Genomic DNA, 13,042 nt, shown 5'->3' on the forward strand with positions numbered 1-13,042 from the left:
GAAGGTGGCGCTAGAGGTAAGGTGTCTGCTTTGCCTGCGCTAGCGTAGGACGGACCGCGGTTCGATCCCCCGGCGTCCCATATGGTCCTCCTGCCAGGAGCATCTTCTGAGCACATAGCCGGGTGTGGCCCAAAAAAACAAAACAAAAAAAATTTTTTTTTTACTGTTTTTCTTTTGTTGTTTGTTTGTTTTTGGCCATTCTCAGTGAGGTTCACTGGCTCCATGCACATGGATCACTTTTGGCAGGGTTCGTTGAAACATATAGGGTGCCAGAGATTGATCCCAGGTCTATAACATGCAAAGCAAGCATCTGTCTACTGTACCATTGTTACAGCCGCAAATCTCTTTTGGGGGCAGCTACAATCAGCTATGCTCAGGGCTTCCTCCTGGCTCTGATCTCAGCACTCATGGTGGTGATCAAACCCATGTTCAAGGCAAATGCTCTACCTACCCACTGAACTGTGATTTCATCCCCTCCAGCCCCAAATCTTACACACTCTTAAGTCACTAACTTTGTGCTCATAGTTCATTTGCCCTAGAAAAGGAGTAGAATTGATATTAAAAGCCTCATCAGAAACTCATTCTTTTTTAATCCTTAAACAGCAGAATGTACTTCTCCTGGTTTTTGTCCTAATTTAGAGGAGAGAAGACCTTGTTTAAAAGGGCTGAAAGACAGGCAAAGGTCAGAAAAACTCCTTAAACAAGATTCTTGAGAAAACTCTTTCTCACATAGTCTTGGCATGTAATTTCCATGAAAAAATTTCCCTGCCCAGAGGGAGGGAACCCACATTGATCCTCCCAAACTTATTTATATCTGGATTATTCCAGCATCTTCTTAGACAAATTTTTAAATAAAGTAGAGAACAGAAAAACAATGGGCTGGCTGTAAGGGAGAAGTGTGGATAGTCTGACAGAATAAGTCACCTGTAGTTCTTCAGACTTTCACAGTCATTCTGTTAGTGGTTGTAGCAATGTTTGTGTTGGGTGGTTAAAAGGTAAAGGAACTGTCATTTAAAAACTTTAAAGCATATACAATTGAAGACTTTAATAGAGCTTGATTGAACTTGATCACGATCTCTATGTGTGTTAATAAATTGACAATTTTGGGGGTAGGCCAGTTTTTAGATCTCAGATATGTTTAGAAGTTGAGACTATTTTTTCTTACTACTATTTTCAATGTCTGTATAATTCATTACAAAATAATAACACATTAGGTTCTGTACAAGATTTAAAAAGCCTTCCAAAATAGCCCTCCAAAACAATAGTTCTTGTTTGAATCTCTATTTATAAAAATTTAGTCAACATATTTAACTGAAAAATGAGATTAAAAAACCCCCAAGACTGTTGTATCTTTGCTTTTTTTTAAAGATAAGTCAGAAAAGTAAGCCAACTATTTCTCTGATGTTTAAAAGTCTCTTATGTAATAAATATAATGGTTTGTTCCATGCTTAAGCACTTATCTCAACTATGTTTTGAAGGAACAACATTATATTGCTCCATCCCAACCAGTCAGATATTTTAGGTGGCAAATCAAAAAATAATTTCTGGTTAATTTAAGCAAACGACAAATATAGTAGCAAGAAGGAAATGAAGTCGTTTTTAGAATTAAAAGTAAAAACTACATAATTAAACTTCAAAGATTAGAAATCTGGGGATATCCTGGATATACTTCTTGGAACTAGTGATCCTTTTTTTTTTTTTGGTTGATCATGTCATTGGAATGAAAAACTGGAGCTATTTTCCATCCTTCCATCACTGGACACAAGTTTCCTATTCTTTGGAAAGTCAGCCTGACCCGATTTGAGTAATTTTCCCTATGCTTAGCCAGAGGAAGATGGAGGACAGAGCCAAGGTCCCCTGCAGTATAAAGGGAGTCTTATTTCTTGGAAGATAACCAGGTTGCTGTTAAAAAAGGAAGAAGGGAGGTGATTATGGGCAATGAAGAACAAAAGAAAAGAATCTCTATTTTAGTGTTTCAGGGTAAAGACTAATAGGGTTTTGAGAAATTAATATATTTGATCAGAAATTAATCTTGCCAGAGGTTGTCAAACCAGCAAAATTTTGACTTGAAGTGAGAACAGAGGAAAAAGAAAAGAAAGGGAAGGAAGAAAGGGAGGAAGGAAGGAAGGGAAGAAGCAAGGAAGGAAGGTACTTAAAATTAGGTTTTTTGTTTTGTTTTGTTTTTTTGCTTTTTCGGGCCACACCCATTTGATGCTCAGGGGTTACTCCTGACTAAGCGCTCAGAAATTGCCCCTAGCTTGGGGGACCATATGGGACGCTGGGGGATCGAACAGCAGTCCTTCTTTGGCTAGCACTTGCAAGGCAGACCTCTTACATCTAGCACCACCTCGCCGGCCCCCATAGTTCTTTAATAAATACCTAGATTGTGAAATAGAAGATTTAGAAGTAACTGAAAGTAGTAAAAATTCAGTGGAAGAGTTCATGCGAACATTATTTTTTCTGCTGCTATGAGAAGATTTGATTTCTACGAGACCAGTTGTAATGAAATTCTTTGAGTTTAAAGAAAATCTTCCCTCCCCAAACTATAACTCAGTGAACCAAAATACCCCTTTCAATTCAGTAACAGAGAGAAAGCCAACAGGGGCCTCTCCTTAACCTTCCTTTGTGATGAAGTTGATAACTTGTCAATATCTTTGGTCCTTTCCTGGGCAGGAAGCCAGACTTCACCTCTCAAAGGGTGAATTTATTGGCTTGCTTTAGGTCTTGATGTGTGCCAGAAATTCAACTTTATACTCTGTTCTTGTCTTTTTAAAAGAGGTTTGGATATTAACCGACACAAGTTAACTTTTGAGTCAAGTTTGTGCAAGCATTTGTAATTATTCTTGGAAGCTAAGAATAAGTGGAGAAGTCTCTCCTTTATGCTCACAAAAAGAAAAATCATTCCTTTTGTCTGGTATTAAATACACACACATATTTGTTCCATGAGATAAGAACAATTATTTCTTCACTGCACTTACAGTGTTTCTGTCAATCTTGCTGCCCTTTCTTTGGCAAAAGTCTCAGTGCCTTTCATACCAAGGAGAAAAAGGAGCTCACTTTGAAGTTCAAACGTGTGACCTCATGATTCTTTCTTTCTTAACAAATATTTCCTCTTCTCACTCTTTCCATCCAAAGGCAAAAACATAAAGGAAACATGTATTTAACCAAGATTTTCTTTGAGTGGATGTGATGTATTTATACCTATATGGACAGTACCTAAGGTTCAAGGCTAGAAAAGGTTGGGGATGCTTGTTGCCAGTAATAGTCACAAAATTGTCATCCTAGGAATCATTGGGTCTGGATGGACCTGGTGGTTACATTTGCTTCCCACTTTATTTCCATGAGTACATCCATGGAAGCTGTTGCTGCTCTGGCAACATTTGTACTTTCTGAATATGATCCCCTAATGTTGAAGCATGATCCAAGTTACCTGTTATCTTCTGCTGAAGATTAGAAGATTAGGTCTTGAGTAAAGAAATGTTGCAAACTACAAAATCAGACTGTTTTTTTTTTTTTTTTGGGGGGGGGGGCCACACCTGGCAGTGCTCAGGAGTTACTCCTGGCTGTCTGCTCAGAAATAGCTCCTGGCAGGCACGTAAAACCATATGGGACACCGGGATTCGAACCAACCACCTTTGGTCCTGAATCGGCTGCTTGCAAGGCAAACGCCGCTGTGCTATCTCTCTGGGCCCTGTTTTTAAAGAACACTAGCCTAGGTTGAAAATGTTGTAAAGTTCCCTAATCTTTAACTTAAATAATATTCTGAATATCATTAACTTCTTTGCTCTTCTGAAGATGGCAGTCAACAAACCTCGGTGCTGACAAAAATCACTTGGAATTTCCTTGACTGACTCTTATACCCTACAGGTCCTTTATAACTTGGTTCCCAGGCATTCTGAATCCCTGTTTATCAATTTATTAAAAACTGCAATGAAGGTCCTGAGTAATAGCACATTGGTAAGGCATTTGCCATGCACACAAGAGACCTGGGACAGACCCAGGTTAAATCCCCAGCATCCCATATAGTTCCCCGAGCCTGCCAGGAGCGACTTCTGATTGCAGAGCCAGGAGTCACCCCTGAGCACCACCAGTATGACTCAAAAACCAAAGAACTGAACAAACAAACAAAAAAAACAAGCAAGAAAACAGCAATGAGCTTGCCCATTGTGCTGTATAAAAACCCTCCTGATTTGGTACCAAAACTGGCTCTCATTAAAAATTCTTAGTTTTATTTTAAGTAAGAAATAATTTTATAATTATTATATTATTTCTATAAAAATATGTAATGTATATCATATTATTCATCACTGGCATTTATGCATATTTGATAAGTACTAAAATTAAGTTGCTCACCAACTTAAGTAGCAGATTAAATAAAATGGTGACTGTTTCTCCTATCCCAAATGTTAGGCATAGGAACTTTCTTTTATTTCAAATGAGTTGTTCTCATGGACAATTACTATTTTCCCATAAGCATGAGAAATGTAAACTTTCTCATTCATGTCACTTAAGAAAAGGAAGATAATTTCCTTTCGCATGGCTAGCATTTTTCACTAAGAGATAGGAGATTGCATCTGGAAAGAGAATACTGCTTTAATGATTGTATGTTTCAGTGTTTAATGGTTTCCAAGGAGTGGATGGCCAGTTGAGGGGGAAATTATTTGGTTATCAGTTCAATGAAAGGTGACTTATTAATATGGATATTTCCCCAAAACACTTCATTTGGGGCCAGAGATTGCCTTTCACTAGCATGTGAATTTGGACAAATCTCTTCACTTTCTTTAGAACTTTATATGCTAAATTGGATAACAATGTATTTTCTTTTTTTTTTTTACAGCCAATGATATTTTTATATAAACACCTTGATTACATACATGATTGTGTTTGGGTTTTAGTCATGTAAACAATACCATCCATCACCAGTGCAACATTTCCATCACCAATGTCCCAAATCTCCCTCCTCTCCACCCATCCCCCACCTATACTCTACACAAGCTTTCTATTTCACTCATACATTCTCATTATTAAGATATTTCAAATTGTAGTTATTTCTCTAACTAAACTCATCCTTGTATGTGGTGAGTTTCATGAAGTGAGCTGTAACTTCCAGTCCTTCTCTCTTTTGTGTCTTAAAATTATTACTGGAAGAATGTCTTTCATTTTTTTTTAAAACCCGTAGATGAGTGAGACCATTCTGCGTTTTTCTCTCTCTCTCTGACTTATTTCACTCAGCATAATAGATTCCAAGTACATCCATGTATAGGAAAATTTTATGACTTCATCTCTCCTGACAACTGCATAATATTCCATTGTGTATATGTACCACAGTTTCTTTAGCCATTCATCTGTTGAAGGGCATCTTGGTTGTTTCCAGAGTCTTGCTATGAGTTTTGCTGCAATGAATATAAGTGTAAGGAAGGGATTTTTGTATTGTATTTTTGTGTTCCTAGGGTATATTCCTAGGAGTGATACAGCTGGATCATATGGGAGCTCAATTTCTAGTTTTTGGAGGAATCTCCATATCGCTTTCCATAAAGGTTGAACTAGACGGCATTCCCACCAGCAGTGGATAAGAGTTCCTTTCTCTCCACATCCCTGCCAACACTGTTTGTTCTCATTCTTTGTGATATGTGCCAATCTCTGTGGTGTGAGGTGGTATCTCATAGTTGTTTTGATTTGCATCTTCCTGATGATTAGAGATGTGGAGCATTTTTTCATGTGTCTTTTGGCCAATTGTATTTCTTTGTCAAAGTGTCTGTCCATTTCTTCTCCCCATTTTTTTGATGGGATTAGATGTTTTTTTTTTTTCTTGTATATTTCTGTCAGTGCCTTGTATATTTGGGGTTAACCCCTTATCTGATGGGTATTGGGTGAATAGTTTCTTCCACTCAGCAGGTGGCTCTTGTATCCTGGGCGCTACTTTTTTTGAGGTGCAGAAGAGTCTCAGCTTAATATATTCCCATTTGTTAATCTCTGCTTTCACTTACTTGGAGTGTGCACTTTCCTCCTTGAATATGCCTGCAGTCTCAATGTCCTGGAGTGTTTTGCCTATGTGTTGTTCTATATATCTTATGGTTTCGGGTCTTATATTGAGGTCTTTAATTTATTTGGATTTTACCTTCGTACATGATGTTAACTGGGGGCTCTAAGTTCAATTTTTTGCAAGTGGCTATCCAGTTGTGCCAACACCACTTGTTGAAGAGGCTTTCTTTGCTCCATTTAGGATTTCTTGCTTCTTTATAAAAAATTCGGTGATTGTATGTCTGGGGAACTTTCTTTGAGTATTCAAGTCTATTCCACTGATCTGAGGGCCTGTCTTTATTCAAATACCATGCTGTTCTGATAATTATTGCTTTGTAGTAAAGTTTAAAGTTGGGGAAAGTAATTCCTTCCATATTCTTTTTCCCAATGATTGCTTTAGCTATTCTAGGGTGTTTATTATTCTAAGTGAATTTCAAAAGTGCTTGATCCACTTCTTTGAAGAATATCATGGGTATCTTTAAAGGGATCACATTAAATCTGTACAATGCTTTGGGGGGTATTGTCATTTTGATGATGCTAATCCTGCCAATCCATGAGCAGGGTATGTGTTTTCATTTCCACATGTCCTCTTTTAATTCTTGGAGCAGAGTTTTATAGTTTTCTTTGTATAGGTCCTTCACATTTTTAGTCAAGTTGATTCCAAGATATTTGAGTTTGTGTGGCACTATTGTGAATGGGGTTGTTTTCTTAATGTCCATTTTTTCCTTATTACTATTGATGTATAGAAAGGCCATTAATTTTTGTGTGTTAATTTGTAGCCTGCCACCTTGCTATATGAGTCTATTGTTTCTAGAAGCTTTTTGGTAGAGACTTTAGGATTTTCTAAGTAGAGTATCATGTCATCTGCAAACAGCGAGAGCTGGACTTCTTCCTTTCCTATCTGGATTCATTCCATATCTTTTCCTTGCCTAATCACTATAGCAAGTACTTCCAGTGCTATGTTGAATAGGAGTGATGAGAGAGGACAGCCTTGTCTTGTGCCAGAATTTAGAGGGAAGGCTCTTAGTTTTTCTCCATTGAGGATAATATTTGCCACTGGCTTGTGGTAGATGGCCTTAACTATATTGAGGAAGGTTCCTTTCATTCCCATCTTGCTGAGAGTTTCTGCATCTATTGATATAATCATGTGATTTTTATTTTTCTTGTTGTTGATGTTGTGTTTTATGTTGATAGAATTATGGATGTTAAACAATCCTTGCATTCCTGAGATGAAACCTACTTGATCGTAGTGGATGATCTTCTTAATGAGGCATTGAATCCTATTTGCCAGGATTTTGTTGAGGATCTTTGCATCTGCATTCATCAGCGATATTGGTCTGTAATTTTCTTTTTTCATAGCATCTCTGTCTGGTTTAGGTATCAAGGTGATGTTGGCTTCATAAAAGCAATTGGAAGTGTTCCCATTTTTTCAATTTTATGAAAGAGTCTTGCCATAATTGGTAGTAGTTCCTCTTGAAAAGTTTGAAAGAATTCATTAGTGAATCCATCCGGGCCTGGGCTTTTGTTTTTGGGCAGATATTTGATTACAATTTTAATTTCCTCAATAGTGATGGGGGTGTTTATATATGCTACATCCTCTTCATTCAACCATGGAAGACTATGAGAGTCCAAGAATCTATCCATTTCTTCCAGGTTCTCATTTTTAGTGGCATAGAGTTTCTCAAAGTAGTTTCTGATTACCCTTTGAATCTCTGCCATATCAGTAATGATCTCTACTTTTCATTCCTAATACGAGTTATCAAGTTTCTCTCTCTCTCTCTCTCTCTCTCTCTCTCTCTCTCTCTCTCTCTCTGTTAGTTTTGCTAGTGGTCTATCAATTTTGTTTATTTTTTTGAAGAACCAACTTCTGTTTCCGTTGATCTTTCGGATTTTTTTTTTTTTTTTGGTTTCCACTTTGTTGATTTCTGCTCTTAGCTTTGTTATTTCCTTTTGTCTCTCTATTTTTGGGTCCTTTTGTTGAGCACTTTCTATTTCTATGAGCTGCATCATTAAGCTATTCAGGTAGGCCCCTTCTTCCTTCCTGATGTGTGCTTGCAAAGCTATAAATTTTCCTCTCCGTACTGCTTTTGCTGTGTCCCATAAGTTCTGATAGTTTGCATCTTTATTATAATTTGTTTCCAGGAAAGTTTTGATTTTCTCTTTGAGTTCATCTCGGACCCACTGGTTATTCAGTATGAGGCTGCTTAACTTCCAGGTGTTAAAGTTTTTCTTCTGCATCCCTTTGGAATTCACATATAATTTCAGAGCTTTGTGGTCAGCAAAGGTAGCCTGAAAAATTTCTATCCTCTTGATATTATGGAGGTATGTTTTATGTGCCAGCATCTAGTCTATCCAGAGAATGTCACATGTACATTTGAGAAAATTGTGTATCCAGGTTTCTGTGGATGGAGTGTCCTATATATATCTACTAGGCCCCTCTCTTCCATTTCTCTTCTCAGGTCTAGTATATCTTGTTATTTTTCAGTCTGGTTGACCTATCCAGTGTTGACAAAGCCATGTTGAGGTCCCCCACAATAATTGTGTTGTTATTGATATTATTTTTCAGATTTGTCAACAATTGTATTAAATATTTTGCTGGCCCCTCATTCAGTGCATATATGTTTAGGAGAGTGATTTCTTCCTGCTGTACATACCCCTTGATTAATACAAAATGACCATCTTTGTCCCTTACAACTTTCTTGTGTATAAAGTTTGCATCATATGATATTAGTATGGCCACTCCAGCTTTTTTATGGGTGTTGTTTGTTTGGATAATTTTTCTTCAGCCTTTTATTTTGAATCTATATTTGTTTTGACTATTCAGGTGTGTTTCTTGTAGGCAGCAGAAGGTTGGATTGAGTTTTTTAATTCATTTAGCCACTATGTGTCTCTTAACTGGTGTATTTAGTCCATTGACATTGAGAGAAAGAATTGTCCTGGGATTTAATGCCATCTTTATATTGAAATTCTGTGTGTCTTTTGGTCAGTCTTGTATTAAATTAGGTCTTTCAGTTTTTCTCTTAAGACTGGTTTTGAGCCTGTAAAGTTTCTGAGCTGTTGTTTTCTGTGAAGCCATGTATTTTTCTGTCAAACCTGAATGTGAGTTTTGCTGTGTACAGTATTCTAGGTGAAGCATTTATTTCATTGAGTTTTGTCACTATGTCCCACCACTGCTTTCTGACCTTGAGTGTTTCTGGTGACAGGTCTGCTGTAAATCTCAAGGATGTTCCCTTGAATGTAATTTCCCTTTTTGATCTTGCTGCTTTCAGAATTCTGTTTCTATCTGTGGGATTCGTCATTGTGACTAGGATGTGTCTTGGGGTATTTTGGTTGGTACTCTTCGGGCATGCAGGACTTGATTGCATATATTCTTTAGCTCTGGAAGTTTCTCTTTAATGATGTTCTTGACCGTTGATTCTTCCTGGAAATTTTCTTCCTGGGTCTCTGGGACTCCAATGATTCTTAAGTTGTTTCTGTTGAGCTTATCATAGACTTCTATTTTCATCTGTTCTTATTCTCTAATTTTTCCATTGTCTGTTCATTTGCTTTAAGTTTTTTTTCTAATCTCTCTTACTGTATGGAGTTGTTATTTATCTCATCTTCCACAGCACCAATTCTATTTTCAGCTTCTGTTAGTCTTTTGTAGAGCGTATCCATTTTATCATTCAATTCGTTTACTGACTTTTTCAAGCCTGTTATTTGACCTGTTATTTCAGTTTGGAGTTTTGTGATTTCTGTCTTCATATTTTCTTGGTTCTTATTAGTGTTCTGTTCAACTCAATCCATAGTTTCTTTGAGTTCTTTGAACATTTTCCATATTTTTGTCTAAACTTATCTGAGAGATTGATTAGTTGGTTGGCCATTTTCTGGTCATCAGAATTGTCATCTTCATTCTCTATGTCTTTTGCTGGCCTGCGTTGTTTCCCCACTGTCACTTGTATTGTGAGTTTTTTCTTCATGTTGTGGTGGTATTCATTGGCTACATGATGTGCCGGGCCTCGCTCCTCTGGCTCCGCCCTTTCTGGGTGGGTCCACTTGCCTCCAAGGAAGGGGAGCCCTCTGTGGATGGAGCCTCACACAGGATCAAATCTTAGGCCCGACCACGCAGCAGAGAAGACAGTCCGGGGAGAAATGCTGGGCTTCAGTGATCCTGCTCAGTTCTTAGTGTGATTTTTTTTTTGTTGTTTTGTTTTGTTTTGTTTTGTTTTGTTGCAGTGGCTTTCTTTTCTTAGAAAGTGTGCACGGTCGCGTAGCGAAGGCCGTGCTCTTCTGGAGCCCCTGGGAGAGTCAGTTTTCTGGGCCCTTTTCAGTCCACTCCCAAGAGGTTTAGGAGACAGGACAGTGGAAAAACAGGCAAGGCAACACTCACAGTTTCTCGCAGTCGGGAATCAACCAACAATGTATTTTCTAGAGGAATAAGAATAACTTTTGAGATGATTCATTAGATGAAGGAAAACAAACAAATTTATCAACACCTATTATCAAGCTGTGTGTCTTTAATCCTATTTAAAGTTGTCATCTATCTTGTAAAGATGTATTCCTGTCATCTTTTCTAAAAAGAGATTTTGGAAGAAATAATCTTTGCTCAGAGTCATTTGTCAAGTACGTGGCAGAAGTGGGAGTCAGTATAATGCCTAAATTGCATATTATGCTGCAAGTTTCTTAAATAGAATGTTTCTTTTTGTCCCCTGCCTCCATCCCCTCTATTCTCTGATGCAAGGAAGAAAGGCTGGGTATAAAAGTGGTAAAAAAATTTTTACTTTAAATTTTTTTGCTACTTTTCTTTTTTTGTTATTTGGAAAAAATAATTTAGATATCATGTAATAAAATTAATTTATTGCAAGACTGGGTATCAAACCCAGAACTTCATGCCTGCAAGATAAGCCCTCTGCACTGAACTGCATCCTTGGCCTCTGTAAATTTTTTCTTTATAAAGTTTTAGGTGCTGGAGGTATAGTACAGTTGGCAGGGCTCTTGCCATACACATGTCTGAAGTGGGTTTGATACCTGCATTTTAAATGGTCCCTTGAACACTGCCAGAAGTAATTTCTGAGTGCAGAGTCAGGAGTGACTCCTGAGCATTGCTGAGTATGACTCAAAAATTTTTTTAAATGTCTTACTATAGATTTTTCTATTGAAATTCTGAAACATTGACCTGGGGTGCTTAAAATGTGCTTTGAAGTTAAAATGACTATGTTTAATCAATACAGAGCTATTTTTTGTAAACTATTTTTTGTAAAAACTATTTTTTGTAAAGGAAAATTATGTATAACGGCATATATTTTGGGGTGAATGATTAGTAGATCTGGGAATCAAACTCAGGACTTACACATGTGGGAAACTACTCTACTGCTGAGTCATAGCCTCAACCCATATAGGATGAATCTTGATGAAGTGCTATGTTTTTGTCCTGAAAGGTGTAAGTTAGCTATGCTTAAGTGGATCAAAGTGTGTAAAATATAATTATCTTTGCTTTTTTATAATTTTTTTATCAAATGCTTTTTAATTGAGATTGTATTACTATGATATATAAGAGCCTTTTCAAATTATGTAACAAAATATTCTACATTATAAAGTGAAAAATTAAGTTATAGTTACCAGTAGAGTAGATGATAAAAATTTACATGTTCTTGGGGGTGGAGCGATAGATAGTACAGTGGTTAGGGCACTTGCCTTGTACATTGCAGTTCCAGACCTTGGTTTGACTACTGGTGCCACATACAGTCTCCTGATTCTGGCAGAATTAATCCCTGAGCACAAAATTAAAGTAAACAATGAACACCAGTGTGTATGGCTCAAAACAACAAATTTTTTTACATATTTTGGTAAAACAAATCCGTATTTATGACAGGTAAAATATTTTACAAGATTACTTCACTTATTACATTATAAAAATACATTTTAATCCAGAGTTATAGCTCTTTGTCACAGTCAGGATTAGTTGATCAATATTTATTATTAGAATAAGAAAGACATGTCTTGAATTTGTATTGTTTTAGAAACAATCCAATTAATAATGAGGTTGTAGAAAGAATTTGAGACTGATGAATGCTGTTTATTTTTTATTACATTGCTTTGACTGTTCAGTTTTCAAAAATGGAAATTTAAATATTTAAACATTTAAGCATTTTTTGTTTTTCCTTTTTAGTGTCTCCACCAACACGGTTAAGATATAATGTATTATCTCATGATAGTCTACAGATTTCCTGGAAGGCCCCAAGAGGGAAATTTGGTGGTTACAAACTTCTCGTGACTCCTACATCAGGTAAACTCAACTATATTTTCTGGACCATCATAAAAATTTTTATATACAAGAAACTAAAAATGTATAGTCATAAATATTGCGTTAAGTTTTTATTATTTTGCTTTATATTTTGTGCTATAAGTTTTGTGTTCTACTCAAGGAAATAATATTCTCCATATTATAAAGGGCAAGATTATTGTATTCACCATAATTCTCTTCAAGTGAAGTTTCCAAACTACTAAAAATTCTCACTACGTTTATTTCAACACTGATCTACTGGCATTTAACATATACAAATAGATGGTCAACAGTCCAGACTGCCAGGAGTGACCACTGAGGGTCACCCGGTGTGGCCCAAAACAAAACAAAACAAAACAAAAAACCAAATCCCCACCCAAAACTTTATTTTATTAAGTATGGTTAAAGTAGATTATTTATCTATGTTTGATTAATTTATCAAATTAAATAATCAAAACTCTTAGCTTGCACTTTTACTTTATTTTATTTTATTTTATTTTGATTTTTGGGTCACACACTCTACGCTCAGAAATTGCTCCTGGCAGGCTCTGGGGATCATACAGGATGCCGGGACTCAACCATTGTCCTTCTGCATGTGAAGCAAATGCCCTACCTCCATGCTATCTCTCCAGCCCAGCTTGTACTTTTAAACCTCTTTTCTCCTTTAAACATATATACATTTTTTCTCTCCCCGCATGTCTAAGTTAATTTTATTCATAAAAACTATCTTGCTTTACTGTCACTATATTTCTGAAATAC

General features: G+C 36.7%; 1 protein-coding gene across 1 annotated transcript in view; it reads left to right on the forward strand.

Moving 5' to 3' along the window:
• The window catches only part of COL14A1 (collagen type XIV alpha 1 chain), a 275,987-nt gene that overhangs the window by 27,112 nt on the left and 235,833 nt on the right, over positions 1-13,042 (forward strand). Inside the window, exon 4 of the mRNA XM_049772885.1 lies at positions 12,170-12,286. Within this exon, the coding sequence (XP_049628842.1) occupies positions 12,170-12,286 (117 nt within the window). The remainder of the gene's footprint in view (positions 1-12,169; positions 12,287-13,042) is intronic.

This window comes from Suncus etruscus, chromosome 5 (genome assembly GCF_024139225.1).
Source record: "Suncus etruscus isolate mSunEtr1 chromosome 5, mSunEtr1.pri.cur, whole genome shotgun sequence".
NCBI classification, from domain to species: Eukaryota; Metazoa; Chordata; class Mammalia; order Eulipotyphla; family Soricidae; genus Suncus; species Suncus etruscus.